General features: G+C 42.7%; 1 protein-coding gene across 1 annotated transcript in view; it reads right to left on the bottom strand.

The window, feature by feature from the left end:
- Nucleotides 1-21,281, bottom strand: part of LOC139376574 (renalase-like) — a 59,362-nt gene that overhangs the window by 34,183 nt on the left and 3,898 nt on the right. Inside the window, 2 exon segments of the mRNA XM_071119316.1 lie at nucleotides 11,976-12,128; nucleotides 14,787-14,930. Of these exon segments, the coding sequence (XP_070975417.1) occupies nucleotides 11,976-12,128; nucleotides 14,787-14,859 (226 nt within the window). The 5' untranslated portion in view covers nucleotides 14,860-14,930.

Below are 21,281 nucleotides of genomic sequence, written 5' to 3'. Positions count from 1 at the left end.
GATGAGACCAAGATAAACTTATTTGGTTCAGATGGTGTCAAGCGTGTGTGGCGGCAACCTGGTGAGGAGTACAAAGACAAGTTTGTCTTGCCTACAGTCAAGCATGGTGGTGGGAGTGTCATGGTCTGGGGCTGCATGAGTGCTGCCGGCACTGGGGAGCTACAGTTCATTGAGGGAACCATGAATGCCAACATGTACTGTGACATACTGAAGCAAAGCATGATCCCTTCCCTTCGGAGACTGGGCCGCAGGGCAGTATTCCAACATGATAACGACCCCAAACACACCTCCAAGACGACCACTGCCTTGCTAAAGAAGCTGAGGGTAAAGGTGATGGACTGGCCAAGCATGTCTCCAGACCTAAACCCTATTGAGCATCTGTGGGGCATCCTCAAACGGAAGGTGGAGGAGTGCAAGGTCTCTAACATCCACCAGCTCCGTGATGTGGAAGAGGACTCCAGTGGCAACCTGTGAACTCCATGCCCAAGAGGGTTAAGGCAGTGCTGGAAAATGATGGTGGCCACACAAAATATTGACACTTTGAGCCCAATATGGACATTTTCACCTAGGGGTGTACTCACTTATGTTGCCAGCGGTTTAGACATTAATGGCTGTGTGTTGAGTTATTTTGAGGGGACAGCAAATGTACACTGTTATACAAGCTGTACACTCGCTACTTTACATTGTAGCAAAGTGTCAGTTCTTCAGTGTCACATGAAAAGATATACTCAAATATTTACAAAAATGTGAGGGGTGTACTCACTTTTGTGATATACTGTAGGCCTTCATAGAAACACTACTCTTTTCTATGGGTTAGCCTGTAACATTTTAATAACAGAGGGTCAACTAACTTCCTCTTTTGTCCTATTCTTTCTTTACCCACAAGAACAGAAACGGTTCCTCTTATGCTTTAAAACGGTGTGTGCCAAAGCGGAAGTGAGTTTATATCGCATTCTAATTTTAAAAATGACCTTACTCAGCTCTTCTGCATTGTTCCAGGACCGGGTTAACCACCTGTTTGTAATACCGATAGTGCTCCACTTCTGGCCTGGATCCAGTCGAATTCGAGGAAAGTGTGGGGAAGAGGAGGATTGTGTCATGTTTTTTTTGTGGGTTGACATGTTTCATGGACGGTTTCCAATGTGGGTACAGCATGCTGTGTGTGTGTGGGCTGCGGCTGGCTGTAGGGAGCACCCTCCGTACCAACAGGGGCCCCTGTGAACACTGAAACAGACACACTGGCCATCAGAAACCGTTCAAATGTCTTATGTCATTTAGTGACTTTGCGAACTCTGCCAGCTCTTGCAAAACCAACATTCCTGCTTCTGTTGTTCATTTTTGGCAGCTGGCTTGGGTTGTCAATGAAATCAGACATTTCGCTAGAGTAAAGGGTAAAAAGAGGAGATTCTGCAAAAGCTCCAAACATTAAGACAGGGAATTCACTTCCAAGAATAAAATAAAAAAAGTCATGCAATTGGCTAGGGTAGAATGCATTAAGCCTCTGGCAAAGACGTTGGCAAGCCACCCTGGATGAAAGGACACCTCTCCTCCCTAAAACTAGTGCTCCAGGAACCGTGTCAAACCGCTGACCCCAAATCCTCTGCAATATATTATGGGGAACAAATAAGCCAGGAGACCACAGTGATTTATATCAGGCGTGCCATGTCCCGCCAGTGCTCCCAGAGTTCATTCATCTTTTGCAAACGATACATGGCCGTATTTCCCACTCATTTCCCCTGCAAGGAAAGGAAAAGTGCTGTGAAGGCCAAGACACACCACAAGACGCGCACAAGCTATGCCTGAGTATTCAGCCGGATACCAATCATAAAACCAAACGCTTCAGACGAGACAACATTGAACAGTATGTTCAGAACTTGCCCACTGTACATTTGACAGCTTGGATATGTGGTTGATTGAAACCAAGGGCTTTGATTTCTTTCATATTGTTTGCAGTTCTAAAGGGATAGTGGCCAGATCGTCGATCGTAAGGCAATAAATCAGAAATCAACAGAATAACATGCACACATCCAGTCCAATCATCTAATAAAACAATGTTTTAAATGTTTTTATTTAACCTTAATTTATACAGGTTTTTCTCATTGAGATAACATCTCTTTATCAAGACTAAACAACTTAAGTCTTTTTCAAGACAGTTTCAGACTAAACAACTTGCATACACTAACGCAACATTGGACCAAACTATAGGCACACACACAGTACAACAATTACATATTACGTAACAAAGGACTCCAGTACCTTTGACAGTACAGACAATGTTGATATGGGTCGATAGGTGTCAAGTAGCGAAGGATCTCCACCTTTCAGGAGAGGCAGTACAAAAACAGATTTCCATAACTTCGGGATTTCCTTAATGTCAAGCGTGAGGTTAAAAGTACATGTTAAGGGGGAGCAATGATGTCAGCAGCTAGGTGTAGGAGGCGGGGGTCTAGATCATCAGGGCCAGGGGATTTTTTTATATCAATTTCTTTCAGGGCTTTATGCACTTCTGAAAAGGAGAAGGATGAGAAGGAGAACCTGGCGAAGGAGTGCACAGGGGTGTCGGGTAAATTCACGGGGGGCTCATTTATACCTTCAACCTTTTCAAATAAACTGCCTGCATCTAGAATATGCTGATTTAAGGCTTTCAGAACAGAGGTTCTCTCAGTTACAATCTGTGTCGCTACCAACAATTGTTTGGGAAGCTGTGTATCTTCTTTTGCACTCCAAACCTATCACTACTTTGCCAAAATTTGGAGGGATTATTTAAATTATCCGAAGTAGATTTAAGGTAGTGGTATGCTTTCAGTTTTCGGGTCATTGCCACACCCATATTTCAAAGACATTTAAAAGACATCCAATCATCCTCTTGCTGTAGCCCACATAGCATTTCGTTCCCTTATGATTTTAGTAAATTCATCAGTAAACCAAGGGTTCTTTCTGCACTTAATCCTAATTTTTTTTTTAAAAAGGGGCATGCCTATTGCATACATCCTGGAATGCGTTGTGGAAGTAAGATAAGGCTAGTTCAACATCAGGGACTAATTCAATTCAATTCCATTCCATGCTAGATACGTCATGTAAAAAAACTTGAATATCAAACTGATTCTAGTTTATTTTCATAATGACACGTGGAGATCGCTTAGGAGTTAGTTTTACCATCTCACACACAGGAAATAGCACAGTGATCACTAATGTCATTTGCAAAAATACCAGAAGCATTAAAACGATGAGGAGTATTGGTTAAGATCAAATCAATCAAAGAGGATACTTTATAATCAACCTAGTTACACTGTTGACAATCTGGGTGAGATTATAGGTATTCCATAGAATTTTGAGTTGATCAGAGCTAGATGTTAACCAATCCTGATTCAGATCACCCAGCAGGACAAACTCAGAGTTGACATTCTGTGATAACAATTCAAAAAAAATACAATCCAGAGAGCCAGCAGTAGCAGATGGAGGTCTATAAACAACAAGATACAACAATATCTAAAGATGAGACGAGGTTTAGGATCTAAGACAGATATTCAAATTGCTTAAGTTTGGTAACAGAAGTCAGAACGACCGTCAAGCTTCAGCAAAATACTTCTTACATTCATATGCAGAAACTTTAGGCCACTCTGACTACTTACTTCGGCAGGGGTATAAATGTCAGGACCTGGGTTAGATTGCACATTTCCAGACAGTAGAAGCAGCAAGATAATGGCAAGTCTAGATCAGGGTTTTTTACAGACGGGACTTGAACGACAATCCATAGTCACCAGTCTTTAAGGCCACATATTTCAGGAGATGTGTGAAGTCCAGAGACATGGTTAAGCACCAAGAGAACAGTCCTGACATGTAAGCGCAAGAGTCAGATTTCTCCCATGTTGTTTAGGAGAAATATGCACAGTTCTCACGTGCATTTACGGAGCAAGAGGGTGGTTTCTCCCGAAACACGAAGGAGAAACAGTCATGTATTTCCTCATTCACAGAGCAACGAGCTCTAAAAGTATTGCCAACATGGTAAAAGCCAAGGTCAGACAACAGCAAAATGAGCTACAGCAGCATGTTAGTTTATTGCCCTATCAATTACCATGGGAGAAAACACATTAAAAAGTTAACAGAACAACCTAAGATGTGTAGCCAACGCAACGCTAAACCCTCATTAAATGGGCTATGAATGGGCTACTTCAAATGAAAAACGTTCCTAAATAATAATACAAAACACAGCAAGAATCACTAATCAAATAGTCCAACAGCAGACCCGTAAACAAGTCTGCAAAGCTCCGGGGGGAGAGAGGGAGGGAGAGAGAGTGGCGAGAGCACCTGTAGCAGACTGGGAGAGACAGACCAGGGCAGACGGGGAGCAGTGCAGCAGATAACAGGAAGTGGCCAAAGAGAGGCCCTCAACTAGGCAGACATCCAGGGCGACAATAAATTATAAAATAACCGTTGGGCAGAAAACAAAACCATGAAGGTGATATAATTGCTAACCAGTACGGTAATAAAAATGGCTAAAATCCAGACCAGAATGGACGGTCATGTAAAAGCAGGGAGCAAAATGTTTGGTGATCAGATCCAGTGTGATGCTGTGTTCACACTGTCCACAAAATGAGGTGGAAAAAAAGACATGCACTCTTGCATTCACACTAAATCTATATAGCCTATGACTAAAAACAGATAGAGGAACAGGTGCAGATAGGTAAGTCTTCACATACTGTACTCCTAACCTAAGTTTGCCCAGAGCAACACAAAAGGAATTCTATGGAGGAAATCGTACCACTTTTTTGCAAACAGAGCCATGCTATATTGAAACCTTAAGAACAACAGGCCTATACCTAGACCATCTCTATTATGTTAACCAAACGTAGAACACATGAAACCATTATCTAAAGACTACCTGCACAACAAAGAGCTGGACCATTCAGATGCTTCAAAAAAACACTAGATCCCCGCGGTTTCAGATGCTTCAAAAAAACACTAGATCCCCGCGGTTTCAGATGCTTCAAGAAACACTAGATCCCCGCGGTTTCAGATGCTTCAAGAAACACTAGATCCCTGCGGTTTCAGATGCTTCAAAAAAACACTAGATCCCCGCGGTTTCAGATGCTTCAAGAAACACTAGATCCCTGCGGTTTCAGATGCTTCAAGAAACACTAGATGCCTGCAGTTTCAGATGCTTCAAGAAACACTAGATCCCTGCGGTTTCAGATGCTTCAAGAAACACTAGATCCCTGCGGTTTCAGATGCTTCAAGAAACACTAGATGCCTGCAGTTTCAGATACTTAAAAAAAATAACTAGATCCCTTTGGAGACTCAGTCAAGGTGGTTCTGAGGGGTTTTACCAATAAACTTGTTCATTTCAAAAAGGGTCGGCAGAGAACAGATAAATCCACATTGACTCTGTTCAGCGAGATCAAAAGTAAAATTCATACAGTAGCTGCCAAAAAGTACTATTTTGTGTATGATTTGGCTTTCTAGACATGTTTTATTAGAATTACTGTTTGGGTAGATTTCTGCACATTATCCGCAGACTATTCTTATTCCCCATTGCTCTGTTCAACATAATGACAACACATTTATCAGTGTCTCATATTTTCAGAATTTTGAGCAACCAGGACAGAGGAGGAAGTGTGAAGCAAGGGTTATTTTGGAGCTTGATTCTGTTTAAATGACTTCCAGACTGCATCCTCATGGGGGCAGGGACTGGCTCCAGCTCACACCTGTTACTGCCCTCCTCTGTCCAGTCCCTCGCACTGCACCACTATCACTGACATCTTCACATTTTTCGGAGGACCTTTTTTGCTAAATAAAATGCATAATGAATGAATCTGACAAAGTTATTACTACCACCCACACTTAGAAATATATCTTATCTACTGTATATAATTTGCATCTAATCTATAAAGGCAAACCAATGTATGGTGGTCTTAAACATGTATAAATAAACACTGAGTATACAAAACATTAAGAACACCTGCTCTTTCTTGACATAAGACTGACCAGGTGAATCCAGGTGAAAGCTATGATCCCATATTGATGTCACTTGTTAAATCCACTTCCATCAGTGTAGATGAAAGGGAGGAGACAGGTTAAAGAATGATTTTTAAGCCTTAAGACATGGATTGTGTATGTGTGCCATTCAGAGGGTGAATGGGCAAGACAAAATATTTAAGTGCCTTTGAACAGGGTATGGTAGTAAGTGCCAGGGGCACTGGTTTGTGTCAAGAAGTGCAACACTGCTGGGTTTTTCACGCTCAACAGTTTCTTGTGTGTATCAAGAATGGTCCACCACCCAAAAGACATCCAGCCAAATTGACACAACAGTGGAATGCTTTCGACACCTTGTAGACTTCATGCCCCAATGAATTGAGGCTGTTCTGAGGGCAAAAGGGGGGTAGCAACTCAATATTAGGAAGGCGTTCCTAATGTTTGGTATACTCAGTGTATAAGTAGCCTTGTTGCACAAGCCATGGCTTGGAAGAGCCAGAATGGCTCATTAGGGGAAGGATATTATTTATTGTTGCTGTAGTGTAAGGCAGCTTCATGTGTACCACTTGGACAGGACGCTAGTCTATTGCCGGGCCTATTCAGAGTGTGGCAAAAAGTATATACACTATATATACAAAGTATGTGGACACCCCTTCAAATTAGTTGATTCAGCTATCTCAGCCACACCCATTGCTAACAGGTGTATAAAATCGAGCACACAGCAATGCCATCTCGATAGATACATTTGCAGTAAAATGGCCTCACTGAAGTGCTCAGTGACTTTCAATGTGGCACCCGTTATAGGATGCCACCTTTCCAACAAGTCAGTTCATCAAATTTCTTCCCTACTAGCGCTGCCCTGGTCAACTCTAAGTGCTGTTATTGTGAAGTGGAAATGTCTAGGAGCAACAACGGCTAAGCCGCAAAGTGGTAGGCCACACAAGCTCACAGAACGGGACCGCCGAGTACTGAAGCGCACCAAAAGAATTGTCTCTCCTCAGTTGCAACACTCACTACCGAGTTCCAAACTGCCTCTGGAAGCAACGTCAGGACAATAACTGTCCGTCGTGAGCATCATGAAATTCGTTTCCATAGCCGAGCAGCCGCACACAAGCCTAAGTTCACAATGCCAAGTGTCGGCTGGAGTGGTGTAAAGCTTGCCGCCTTTGGACTCAGGAGCAGTGGAAACACGTTCTCTGGAGTGATTAAATCGCACTTCACCATCTGGCAGTCTGACGGACGATTATGGGTTTTGCGGACGACAGGAGAACGCCACCTTCCCCAATGCCTAGCACCAACTGTAAAGTTTGGTGGAGGAGGAATAATGGTTTGGGCTAGGCCCCTTAGTTCCAGTAAAAGGAAATATTAACGCTACAGCATACAGTGACATTCTAGACGATTCTGTGCTTCCAACTTTTTCCTGTTTGTGCCCCTGTGCACAAAGCGAGGTCCATACATAGTTTGTCGAGATCGGTGTGGAAGAACTTGGCAGGGCTACACAGAGCCCTGATCTCAACCCCATCGAACACCTTTGGGATGAATTGGAACGCCGACTGTGAGCCAGGCCTAATCGCCCAAAATCAGTGCCGACCTCACTAATGCTCGTGGCTGAATGGAAGCAAATCCCTGCTGCAATGTTCCAACATCTAGTGAAAAGCCTTTCCAGAAGAGTGGAAGCTGTTATAGCAGCAAAGGGGGGACTAACTCCATATTAATGTTCATGATTTTGAAATGAGATGTTCGATGAACAGTGTATATTCATACAGTAACAATTGTTTTCCCAATGATGTTGAGTGTTCTAGAATGAACCAGTTGTCCTTCACATTGTAGGGGCATTTGCTGTTACTTACAACACACCCGATGAATACACACAATCAATCCATGATGAGATCAACACACTACATGCAGACAGATGGTTCGGTTGGGTCAGATTTAATTTGACCGAAAACTATAGCGAGAAGAAAATATGCATGCAAGTGTCAAAAGATCTGTGTATAAATTACAAACAACAAAGGAGCCGGGGCTCTGAAGAATGCTCCCAAATGACTCCAGCCTGTCTCTGTAAAGCAGAACCATTTGTATGGATAGAGTTTCTCACAGTAAACCTAAGCCCAAAAGGCACAGCGCACATTTCTCGAATGAATCCATAAATCTATTTCTAAGTCATGGGGGCTTTGAAGTCATTTCTATGGCTTTGAATGAAAGCAGTCAAACTGGGCCGACTAACTAGCTTTGGAATTTGTCTATTAAGTGAACTCACTAGCAGCACATTATGTACTTTTACCCCTACCCACATGTACATACTGTATTATCTCAATTACCTCAACTACTTCGTACCACTGAGCGTTGACTCAGTACTGGTATTCCTTGTATGTAGCCTCGTTATTGTTGAAATTGTGCTACTATTTCCTTTTTTATTTAGCAAATATTTGTTTTACTTTTTAACTCTGTGTTGTTGGGAATGTCTACAGTAAGCATTTTACTGTAAAGTTGTTGCATGTGACCAGCATGTGACCAATACAATTTGATTTGATCCCCAGTAGAGATTTTTTTTTTTTTTACATTTTCTCGAGACAACACTGTGAATATTGTAGAGACAGGTTATTCGATATGTAATACTTACAGAGGCTCTGTCTTAATTGAAATAACCTATTCCCCTCTGCTCCTTAAGATTCAGCGAATCTTGAATTGGACTGACATTTACTGTTTGTAAAGTACATGTCACAGTCATTCAGTATATGGTAACATAGCTGACACCATCACTTCAGCCAGACTATAGTTCCTTTCAGGTGTACCTCCCAGATTTAACTGTCACTCGCAGTGCAGCACAGTTCAGGAAGATATCTCCGCTTCACCAACTCATCCTCTACAGTCGTGACCAAAACTTTTGAGAATGACACAAATATTAATTTTAACAAAGTCTGCTGTCTCAGTGTCTTTTGATATTTTTGTCAGACGTTACTATGAAATACTGAAGTATAATAACAAGTGTTTCATAAGTGTCAAAGAATTTTATTGACAATTCCATTAAGTTTATGCAGAGTCAATATTTGCAGTGTTGACCCTTGTTTTTCAAGACCTCTGCAATCTGCCCTGGCATGCTGTCAATTAACTTCTGGGCCACATCCTGACTGATGGCAGCCCATTCTTGCATAATCAATGCTTGGAGTTTGTCAGAATCTGTGGGTTTTTGTTTGTCTACCCGCCTCTTGAGGATTGACCACAAGTTCTCAATGGGATTAAGGTCTGGGGAGTTTCCTGGCCATGGACCCAAAATATCAATGTTTTGTTCCCCGAGCTACTTAGTTATCACTTTTGCCTTATGGCAAGGTGCTCCATCAGGCTGGAAAAGGCATTGTTTGTCACCAAACTGTTCCTGGATGGTTGGGAGAAGTTGCTCTCGGAGGATGTGTTGCTACCATTCTTTATTCATGGCTGTGTTCTTAGGCAAAATTGTGAGTGAGCCCACTCCCTTGACTGAGAAGCAACCCCACACATGAATGGTCTCTGGATGCTTTACTGATGGCATGACACAGGAGTGATGGTAGCGCTCACCTTGTCTTCTCAGGACAAGCATTTTTCCGGATGCCCCAAACAATCGGAAAGGGGATTCATCAGAGAAAATGACTTTAGCCCAGTCCTCAGCAGTCCAAACCCTGTACCTTTAGCAGAATATTAGTCTGTCTCTGATGGTTTTCCTGGAGAGAAGTGGCTTCTTTGCTGCCCTTCTTGACAACAGGCCATCCTCCAAAAGTCTTCGCATCACTGTGCGTGCAGACGCACTCACACCTGCCTGCTGCCATTCCTGAGCAAGCTCTGTACTGGTGGTGCCCCAATCCCGCAACTAAAGCAACTTTAGGAGACGGTCCTGGCGCTTGCTGGACTTTCTTGGGCGTCCTGAAGTCTTCTTCACAACAATTGAACCGCTCTCCTTGAAGTTCTTGATGATCCGATAAATTGTTGATTTAGGTGCAATCTTACTGGCAGCAAAATCCTTGCCTGTGAAGCCCTTTTTGTGCAAAGCAAATGATGACGGCACGTGTTTCCTTGCAGGTAACCATGGTTGACAGAGGAAGAACACTGATTCCAAGCATCACCCTCCTTTTGAAGCTTCCAGTCTGTTATTTGAACTCAATCAGCATGACAGAGTGATCTTCAGCCTTGTCCTCATCAACACTCACACCTGTGTTAACTAACGAGAGAATCACTGAGATGATGTTAGCTGGTCCTTTTGTGGCAGGGCTGAATTGCAGTGGAAATAATTTTAGGGGATTCAGTTCATTTGCATGGCAAAGAGGGACTTTGCACTTAATTGCAATTTATCTGATCACTCTTCATAACATTCTGGAGTATATGCAAATTGCCATCATGCAAACTGAGGCAGCATACTTTGTGAAAATGTATATTTGTGTCATTCTCAAAACTTTTGGCCACGACTGTACTGCCCTACTTTGACCATCCTCAACATTCTGTGCGTGATACCAAACTAGTCATTCGGAATTCAGCATCTTAGACCATCTCTTCACCCTAATAGCAATAGGCACTTTTCCACCGTTTTCACTTGTCTTATTCCCCTTTTCAGTCCAGTGGCTCATTTGGAATGCAGCGACTTCTGCTCACACTCTGCATTATTCACCGTTTCCAAGAAACTCTACACACCCTGGAGGACTATGCCTTCCTCTCCCATTTCCATATTCGTCCTTTAGGAATCTACACTACACTGCGTTAGGGTTTCGAAATCTCACTTGGAGAATACAAATTTGGCTGTGGATGCGAGCCCCTCGCAGCCAGAGAGACAGCTGGAGACTGATTTAACATGCGACTGGAGGGACCCGGACAGCGGTGTGGCAGCCAAGGACAGGCTTTGTGTTTGTTGGTCTACTGGTGGGGCCTAATCACCCACCGTCCAGCCAGTCAGCTGTCTTTCTGTCTGTCTGGAGAGGCCAGAGTGATGCATTCATACATATGTGTTGGAGAGAGGAGCAAATATCAAGAAAGATTTCTCATAACATCCAATTTCTTAAGTCAGAGGAATTATGGGGAGCTTCATCATGAACATAAAATTAAGTAGCAGCTTGTTGTCAGAGCCAAGGTCCAACAATGTCCAGCATACCTGGCACAATTGGGAGGAGCACAATGGCAGATTTTTCTACCTTGTCGGCTCCGGGACTTGAACCAGTTACCTTTCAGTTACTGGCACAACGCTCTAACCCTGAGGTTACCGTAAGACCTGGCTGTCTCCAGCTATGCCAAAACACACATTTAACTAGAGGCAGAGGTGAACTAGACAATATCTGAATATCTCACATATTGTTCAATGCACATATTTTACTGATTAGAAACAAAACCATAGGCTGTATATACACTGAGTATACCAAACATTTGGAACACCTTCCTAATATTGAGTTGTACCCCCGTTTTGCCCTCAGAACAGCCTCAATTCGTCGGGACATGGAGTCAACAAGGTGTCGAAAGCGTTTCACAGGGATGCTGGCCCATGTCGACTCCAATGCTTCCCACAGTTGTGTCAAGTTGGCTCCTACTACCACACCCCATTCAAAGGCACTTAAATCTTGTCCTGTCCATTCACCCTCTGAACGGCACATACACAATCCATGTCTCAATTGTTTCAAAGCTTAAAAATATTTCTTTAACCCCGTCTCCTCCCCTTTATCTACACTGAATGAAGTGGATTTAACAGGTGACATCAATAAGGGATCATAGCTTTCACCTGGATTCACCTAGTCAGTCTGTCATGGAAAGAGTAGGTGTTCCTAATGTTTGTACACTCAGTGTACAGTATATCAGGGGTACATAACTCAGGCCCTCAAGATTCTCAGTCAAGCTGTTTTTAACCTCCTTGGATCCTAATTGATAAAAGGCCAGGATTAAAAAGTAGCAGCATACAGCACATCGGCCCTCAAAGACTGGAGCTGTGTAGTATTATGACTAACCATGCATATGTCTGTGCATCAGCGGATGGTTGGTAGATCAATACTCACAGGAGCCCACATCTCCTTGCAGCTGTAGGATCTGCGGTATGGCCACGGTGAGGACCACAGCGTCAAACTGCTCCGTGGCCGTGCCCTTCCGACACACCTCCCAGCTCGCGCCATTCTGGTAGATGTGGGGGACTTGGTGGTTAAATAACACCTCTGCACCTCACCGTTCCAGTGAAAGAGAGGGACGGACGGAGGAAGAGAAGGAGAGAAAGAGAGGCGGTGAGGAAAAATCCAGAGAGGATGTCAAATACAGAGAACCTGTTTGATTGTGCATCACTGGGGAAATGATTCAAACTTTGTGGTTAATGATACACACAGCCTGGAGATGGTTACACACACACACACGCTCTGCCGCACATGGCGGTGGCAAGCGACGAGTAGAACAGTATGTTACCTCACCACAAACAGTAATCAAATGATGCACAATGAGGAGGAAACACAGGATGAGATAGTAAATTAGAGCAAGGATGCACAGCTCTTCTCTCCGAGGACCCGGAGTTGTACATTCCAGAATTAGACTACAGAATCTCTTTAGAGATGAAGAACCAGGTTAGGCGCACCATAGAGATCCAGAAAAAATATAGATGGAGCCCTCAACCTCTTTTTAGTGGGGACTGGAAATAAAATAGCTGTTGTTGCATGAGGGTTGTGATTTGATCTGCTAACACTGTACTATTGGGTTTTGTAGGCTTCAATTCCTGTGAATGTTTTCTAAAAGGCCTGTATATCCCCCTCCTTTATCTGTTGATAGTAGAGGTCAACTGATTACGGTTTTTCAACACCGATACCGATAATTGGAGGACCAAAAAAAGCCGGTACCGATTAATCGGCCGAATTTATTTTATTTTATTTGTAATAATGACAATTACAACAATACTGAATGAACACTTTTATTTTAACTTAATATAATACATCAATCAAATCAATTTAGCCACAAATAAATCATGAAACATGTTCAATTTGGTTTAAAAATGCAAAAACAAAGTGTTGGAGAAGAAAGTAAAGTGCAATATGTGCCATGTAAAAATACTAACGTTTAGGTTCCTTGCTTAGAACATGAGAACACATGAAAGCTGGTGGTTCCTTTTAACATGAGTCTTCAATATTCCCAGGTAAGAAGTTTTAGGTTGAGGTTATTATAGGAATTATAGGACTATTTCTCTCTATACCATTTGTATTTCATATACCTTTGACTATTGGATGTTCTTATAGGCACTTTAGTATTGCCAGTGTAACAGTATAGCTTCCATCCCTGTCCTCGCCCCTACCTGGGCTCGAACCAGGAACACATCGACAACAGCTCTCCTCAAAGCATCGTTACCCATCGCTCCACTAAAGCCACGGCCCTTGCAGAGCAAGGGGAACAACTACTCCAAGTCTCAGAGCGAGTGACGTTTGAAACGCCATTAACGTGCACACCGCTAACTAGCTAGCCATTTCACATCGGTTACACCAGCCTAATCTTGGGAGTTGATAGGCTTGAGTCATAAACAGCTCAATGCTTGAAGCACAGCGAAGAGCTGCTGACAAACGCACGAATGTGCTGTTTGAATGAATGCTGCTGTCTACCATCATTCAGTCAGACTGCTCTATCAAATATCAAATCATAGACTTAATTATAACATAATAACGCACAGAAATATGAGCCTTTGGTCATTAACATGGTCAAATCCGGAAACTATCATTTTGAAAACAAAACGTTTATTCTTTCAGTGAAATAAGGAACCATTCCGTATTTTATCTAACGGGTGGCATCCCCAAGTCTAAATATTGCTGTTTCATGTACAACCTTCAATGTTATGTCATAATTATGTACAATTCTGGCAAATTAATTACGGTCTTTGTTAGGAATAAATGGACTTCACACAGTTCGCAACGAGCCAGGCGGCCCAAACTGCTGCATATACCCTGACTGCTTGCACGGAACGCAAGAGAAGTGACACAATTTCCCTAGTTATAAGAAATTCATGTTATCAGGCAGTATTAACGAAATATGTAGGTTTAAAAATATATACTTGTGTATTGATTTTAAAGAAAGGCATTGATGTTTATGGTTAGGTACACATTGGTGACAGTGCAGTTTTTGCGAATGCGCTTGTTAAATCACCCATTTGGCGAAGTAGGCTGTGATTCGATGAGAAATTAACAGGTACCGCATCGATTATATGCAACACAGGACACGCTAGATAAACTAGTAATATCATCAACCATGTGTAGTTAACTAGTGATTATGTTAAGATTGATTGTTTTTTATAAGATAAGTTTAATGCTAGCTAGCAACTTACCTTGGCGTCCTGCTGCCCTCGCGTAACAGGTAGTCAGCCTGCCACGCAGGATCCTCGTGGAGTGCAATGTAAGGCAGGTGGTTAGAGCATTGGACTAGTAACCGGAAGGTTGCAAAAACGGATCCCCGAGCTGACAAGGTAAAAATCTGTTGTTCTGCCCCTGAACAAGGCAGTTAACCCACCGTTCCTAGGCCGCCATTGAAAATAAGAATGTGTTCTTAACTGACTTAAATAAAGGTGTAAAAAAAAAAAAAAACGGTCACAATCGGTGTCCAAAAATACTGATTATTATGAAAACTTGAAATCGGCCCTAATTAATCAGCCATTCCGATTAATCGGTTGACGACTTGCAACCTTTGACCTCGTATGACATTCCATGACTTTAACCTAGTATGACACTCTGCTATCTTATACTCAATAGAAAACGACACAAGCAAATCACATCTCCAACAAGGTCCTTGTCAAAGATATTTGAGACATGTGTGCTCTTCAAATAAAATGTAAAAAGGGTAGGAGACAGTGCTACCTGACTGCTTGAGGAAATGGTTGACGATGGACGACACTCCTGTTGGGAGTGACATAGTTTTTATGGCCTCCATCCATCACATCGCCTTCCACTGAGGACAACAGTGGCTTCAGAACACCATGGGCCAGCAGCTCTTCATAGAAACTGAAACACAATGTGATGATGAAGATGAGAGCAATATTGGAATCCAAAGAATAACTTGCTCAAAGTTGACAGAACAAACAGACACCAATGGATTGACATTTGTTGAGTCCCCTTACAAATATTATTGGTAAAATGTTGTAAAATATGTCCATATTTGATTATGCTAGTAACATATTGCCATAATTAGTCTGGTGGCCAACCTTCAAAAAGGTATTTCGTTTGAGATACCCCTACCTGAGGCACAAGAAAACACAACCATGTTTTTTCACATCTCTTAATGTCTCCCATATACAGTACCAGTCAAAGGTTGGGACACACCTACTCATTTCAGAGTTTTTCTTTATTTCTACAATTGTCTACATTGAAGAATAATAGTGAAGGCATCGATACTATGAAATAAAACATGGAATCCTGTACAGTTGAAGTTGGAAGTTTATGTACACCTTAGCCAAATACAGTTGAAGTTGGAGTCATTAGGTTGGAGTCATTAAAACTTGTTTTTCAACCACTATTTCCTGTTAACAAACTGTAGTTTTTGCAAGACGGTTAGGAAATCTACTTCGTGCATGACACAAGTAATTTTTCAAACAATTGTTTACAGACAGATTAATTCACTGTATCACAATTCCAATGGGTCAGAAGTTTACATACACTAAGTTGACTGTGCCTTTAACCAGCTTGGAAAATTACAGAAAACGATGTCATAGCTTTAGAAGCTTCTGATAGGCTAATTTATATAATTTGAGTCAAATGGAGGTGTACCCGTCCTACCTTCAAGTTCCACAAGTCCTACCTTCAAACTCAGTGCCTCTTTGCCTGACATCATGGGAAAATCCAAAGAAATAAGCCAAGACCTCAGAAAGAAAATTGTGGACCTCCACAAGTCTGGTTCATCCTTGGGAGCAATTTCCAAACGCCTGAAGGCACCACGTTCATCTGTACGAACAATAGTACGCAGGTATAAAACCCATGGGACCACGCAGCCGTCATATCGCTCAGGAAAGAGATGCGTTCTGTCTCCTAGAGATGAACGTACTTTGGTGCGAAAAGTGCAAATCAATCCCAGAACAACAGCAAAGGACCTTGTGAAGATGCTGGAGGAAACAGGTACAAAAGTATCTATATCCACAGTAAAACAAGTCCTATATTGACATAACCTGAAAGGCTGCTCAGCAAGGAAAAAGCCACTGCTCCAAAACCGGCATATAAAAGCCAGACTACGGTTTGCAACTGCACATGGGGACAAAGATCGTACTTTTTGGAAAAATGTCCTCTGGTCTGATGAAACAAAAATAGAACTGTTTGGCCATAATGATCATTGTTATGATCGGAGGAAAACGGAGGCGCTTGCAAGCTGAAGATTACCATCCCAACCGTGAAGCATCATGTTGTGGGGGTGCTTTGCTGCAGGAGGGACTGGTGCACTTCACAAAATAGATGGCATCATGAGGGATGAAAATTGTGGATATATTGAAGCAACATCTCAAGACATCAGTCAGGAAGTTAAAGCTTGGTCCCAAATGGGTCTTCCAAATGGACAATAACCCCAAGCATACTTCTAAAGTTGTGGATAAATGGCTTAAGGACAACAAAGTCAAGGTATTGGAGTGGCCATCACAAAGCCCTGACCTCTATCATATAGAACATTTGTGGGCAGAACTGAAAAAGCGTGTGCGAGCAAGGAGGCCGACAAACCTGACTCAGTTACACCAGCTCTGTCAGGAGGAATGGGCCAAAATTCACCCAACTTATTGTGGGAAGCTTATGGAAGGCTCCCTGAAACGTTTGACCCAAGTTAAACAATTTAATTTAATTCTTAAAATAAAATGGTGATCATAACTGACCTAAGACAGGCAATTTTGACTATGATTAAATGTCAGGAATTATAAAAAACTGAGTTTAAATGTATTTGGCTAAGGTGTATGTAAACTTCAACTGTATTTTTTGTGTCTTGCCCATTCACCCTCTGAATGGCACACATACACAATCCTTGTCTCAATTGTCTCAAGGCTTAAAAGTTATTCTATATTCTATATATCCTGTCTCCTCCCTCTTACACTGATTGAAGTGGATTTAACAAGTAACATCAATAAGGGATCATACCTTTCACCTGGTCAGTCTGTCACGGAAATAGCAGGTGTTCATAATGTTTTGAACAATCAGTGTATGCATAAACAACATTGAAATGATAACTCAAACTAGATGGTAACTGTACATGAAGTAAAGTTGTGGGGCTTGCTTTAGCTCTTCAAAAGTATTTTTGTGGTAGTGGAAGAAGTGTACAAAGTTTAACCTTACTATTTAAAGCAAATTAGTTATATTGAACAAAAATATAAACACAACATGTAAAGTGTTGGTCCCATGTTTCATGAGCTGAAATAAAAGATCCAAGAACTGTTCCATACGCACAAAAAGCTTATTTCTCTCAAATTGTGCACAAATTGGTACATCCCTGTTAGTGAGATTTTCTCCTTTGCCAAGATAATCCATCCACTGGACAGGTGTGGCATGTCAAGAAGCTGATTAAACAGTGTGGCAGTTTTGTCAAACACACAATGCCACATATGTCTCAAGTTTTGAGGAAGCGGCCAATTGGCATGCTGACTGCAGGAATGTCCACCAGAGAATGTTGCCAGAGAATTGAACGTCTCTACCATAAGCTGCCTTCAACATTGTTTTAGAGAATTTGGCAGTACGTCCAACTGGCCTCACAACAACAGAACACGTGTAACCATTTCGCTACACCACAAGCATTTCTCTACACTCGCATAAACATCTGCTAACCATGTGTATTTGACCAATAGAATTTGATTTGATTTGAACCATGCTAGCCCAGGACCTGCGGGATCGTCTGAGATCAGCCACCCGGACAGCTGATGAAACTGTGGGTTTGCACAAAAGACACATTTCTGCACAATCTGTCAGAAACCTCATCTGTGTGCAAGCTCATCTGCATTGCACGTCATCCTCACCGGTGTCTTGATCTGACTGAAATTCAGCGTCATAATGACTTTAGTGAGCAAATGCTCACTATAGATGGCCACTGGCCAGTGTGCTTTTCACGGATGAATCCTGGTTTCAACTGTAGCAGGCATATGGCAGACAGTGTGTGCATGGCGTCGTGTGGGCGAGTTGTTTGCTGATGTCAAAGTTGTGAACAAAGTGCCCCATAGTCGCGGTGGGGTTATGGTATGGGCAGGCATAAGTTACGGACACAACGGACACAATTGCATTTTAACGATGGCAAGTTAAATGCACAGAGATGCCGTGACGAGATCCTGATGCCCATTGTCGTGCCATTCATCCGCCGCCATCACCTCATGTTTCAGCACGATAATGCACGCCCCATGTCGCAAGGACACAATTCCTGGAAGCTAAAAATGTTCCAGATCTTCCATGGCCTGTATACTCACTAGATATGTGACCCATTTAGCATGCTTGGGATGCTCTGGATTGACATGTGCGACAACGTGTTCCAGTTCCCGTCAATATCCATGCACTTCACACAGCAATTGAAGAGGAGTGGGACAACATTCCACAGGCTACAATCAACAGCCTGATCAACTCTATGTTTAGGATCCATGCCTCTACCTTTCTTTTTTAAGGTATCGATCACCAACAGATGCATATCTGTATTCCCAGTCATGTGAAATCCATAGATTAGGGCCTAATGAAATACATTCAATTGTCTGATTTCCTTATAAACTCAGCAAAAAAAAGAAACTTCCTCTCACAGTCAACTGCGTTTATTTTCAGCAAACTTAACATGTGTAAATATTTGTATGAACTTAACTTTCAACAACTGAGTCATAAACTGAACAAGTTCCACAGACATGTGACTAACAGAAATGAAATAATGTGTCCCTGAACAAAGGGGGTCAAAATCAAAAGTAACAGTCAGTATCTGGTGTGGCCACCAGCTGCATTAAATACTGCAGTGCATCTCCTCCTCATGGACTGCACCAGATTTGCCAGTTCTTGCTGTGAGATGTTACCCCACTCTTCCACCAAGGCACCTGCAAGTTTCCGGACATTTCTAGGGGGAATGGCCCTAGCCCTCACCCTCCGATCCAACAGGTCCCAGATGTGCTCAATGGAATTGCGATCCGGGCTCTTCGTTGGCCATGGCAGAACACTGACATTCCTGTCTTGCAGGAAATCACGCACAGAACGAGCAGTATGGCTGGTGGCATTGCCATGCTGGAGGGTCATGTCAGGATGAGCCTACAGGAAGGGTACCACATGAGGGAGGAGGATGTCTTCCCTGTAACGCACAGCGTTGAGATTGCCTGCAATGACAACAAGTTCAGTCCGATGATGCTGTTACACACCGCCCCACACCATAACGGAACATCCACATCCCTATCGATCCCGCTCCAGAGTACAGGCCTCGGTGTAACGCTCAGTGTGTATTAGCATCATCGGACTGAACTTGTCAGTGAAGATCCCTTTGGGCCAGTCCTGTCTGGCCCAGCAAGGGTGGGTTTGTGCCCATAGGCGACGTTGCTACCGGTGATGTCTGGTGAGGAGCTGCCTTACAACAGGCCTACAAGCCCTTAGTCCAGCCTCTCTCAGCCTATTGCGGACAGTCTGAGCACTGATGGAGGGATTGTGCTTTCCTGGTATAACTCGGGCAGTTGTTGTTGCCTTCCTGTACCTGTCCTGCAGGTGTGATGTTCACAACCACTGATTCTGTGCTGGTGTTGTTACATGTGGTCTGCCACTGCGTGGACAATCAGCTGTCCCTCCTGTCTCCCTGTAGCGCTGTCTTAGGCGTCTCACAGTCCTTTGATGATAAACGCAAATCCGACCATCACCCCTGGTGAGACATAACCGCAAATCGTCAGTGAAGATCCCTTTTTGCCAGTCCTGTCTGGTCCAGCGACGGTGGGTTTGTGCCCATAGGCGACGTTGCTACCGGTGATGTCTGGTGAGGAGCTGCCTTACAACAGGCCTACAAGCCCTTAGTCCAGCCTCTCTCAGCCTATTGCGGACAGTCTGAGCACTGATGGAGGGATTGTGCTTTCCTGGTGTAACTCGGGCAGTTGTTGTTGCCTTCCTGTACCTGTCCTGCAGGTGTGATGTTCGCAACCACTGATCCTGCGCTGGTGTTGTTACATGTGGTCTGCCACTGCGTGGACAATCAGCTGTCCCTCCTGTCTCCCTGTAGCGCTGTCTTAGGCGTCTCACAGTACGAACATTGCAATTTATTGCTCTGGCCACATCTACAGTCCTCATGCCTCCTTGCAGCATGCCTAAGGCACGTTCACACAGATGAGCAGGGACCCTGGGCATCTTTCTTTTTGTGTTTTTCAGAGTCAGTAGGAAGTCCTCTTTAGTGTCCTAAGGTTTCATAACTGTGACCTTAATTGCCTACCGTCTGTAAGATGTTAGTGTCTTAACGACCGTTCCACAGGTGCATGTTCATTAATTGTTTATGGTTCATTGAACAAGCATGGGAAACAGAGTTTAAACCCTTTATAATGAAGATTTGTGAAGTTATTTGGATTTTTACGAGTTATCTTTGAAAGACAAGGTCCTGAAAAAGGGACGTTTCTTTTTTTGCTGAGTTTACACTCGGACAACTACACTTGAATACAGTGTCCTACTAGAATACCACAGTATATGACAACTATAATAATAGAGCACAGAAGACAATGAGACATTGTTGAAGTTTTAAATAAATAAACACTTTTTTTCACAACGTATTTGGACCAGTGGGATGTTCATTAAGTCCTCTCTGGGCTGGAGGATGATCAGTGGGAAGAGGTACCCACTGGCCAGAAAGGGGGGAAATTGAACATTTAATTTGTTCCCTGATTCCATTTAGGTTTCCATATTTTTTTCCTCTCTAAAAATATTACTTTTTAAAATAAAGAAAACTACACAATTGGACATTCTAAGTCCACAACAATGCTTAAACCACATCAGGAGATCACTTTTGAGTTTTATGTTTGGGAATAGTTACACTTTAATGCAGGTGAACACCAGCAAGAGACCATTGTTGTTTGGTTAGCAATGTTTCTGTCGCGCTCATGTGATTACAGAGCTTGCAAAACAAATGGCAAGTAATCCTTGTATTTTTTTTATGCGGTTACTAAAACAGCTGTATCATTAGGTTAGTAGCAGATATCTTTGTTTCAATTTGCCTGATTTGAATAGTAGATAAGTAGAAGAAGATGTCATATGCTCCAACATTTCCTAACTTGTTGGGAAAGTGGTCAAAGTAGCTGATTTGTGTCATAAATTGCATTGTTGCATTTAAGTGAATGGAATGTTGGAAGTGATGATGACAATGGGACATTCAGAATGTAGAAGAAATCCCATAAAAGTGGATGAAGGACAAAAAGA

This window comes from Oncorhynchus clarkii, chromosome 20 (genome assembly GCF_045791955.1).
Source record: "Oncorhynchus clarkii lewisi isolate Uvic-CL-2024 chromosome 20, UVic_Ocla_1.0, whole genome shotgun sequence".
In the NCBI taxonomy this organism is placed as follows: Eukaryota; Metazoa; Chordata; class Actinopteri; order Salmoniformes; family Salmonidae; genus Oncorhynchus; species Oncorhynchus clarkii.
This window is presented reverse-complemented; position numbering and strand designations above follow the sequence as displayed.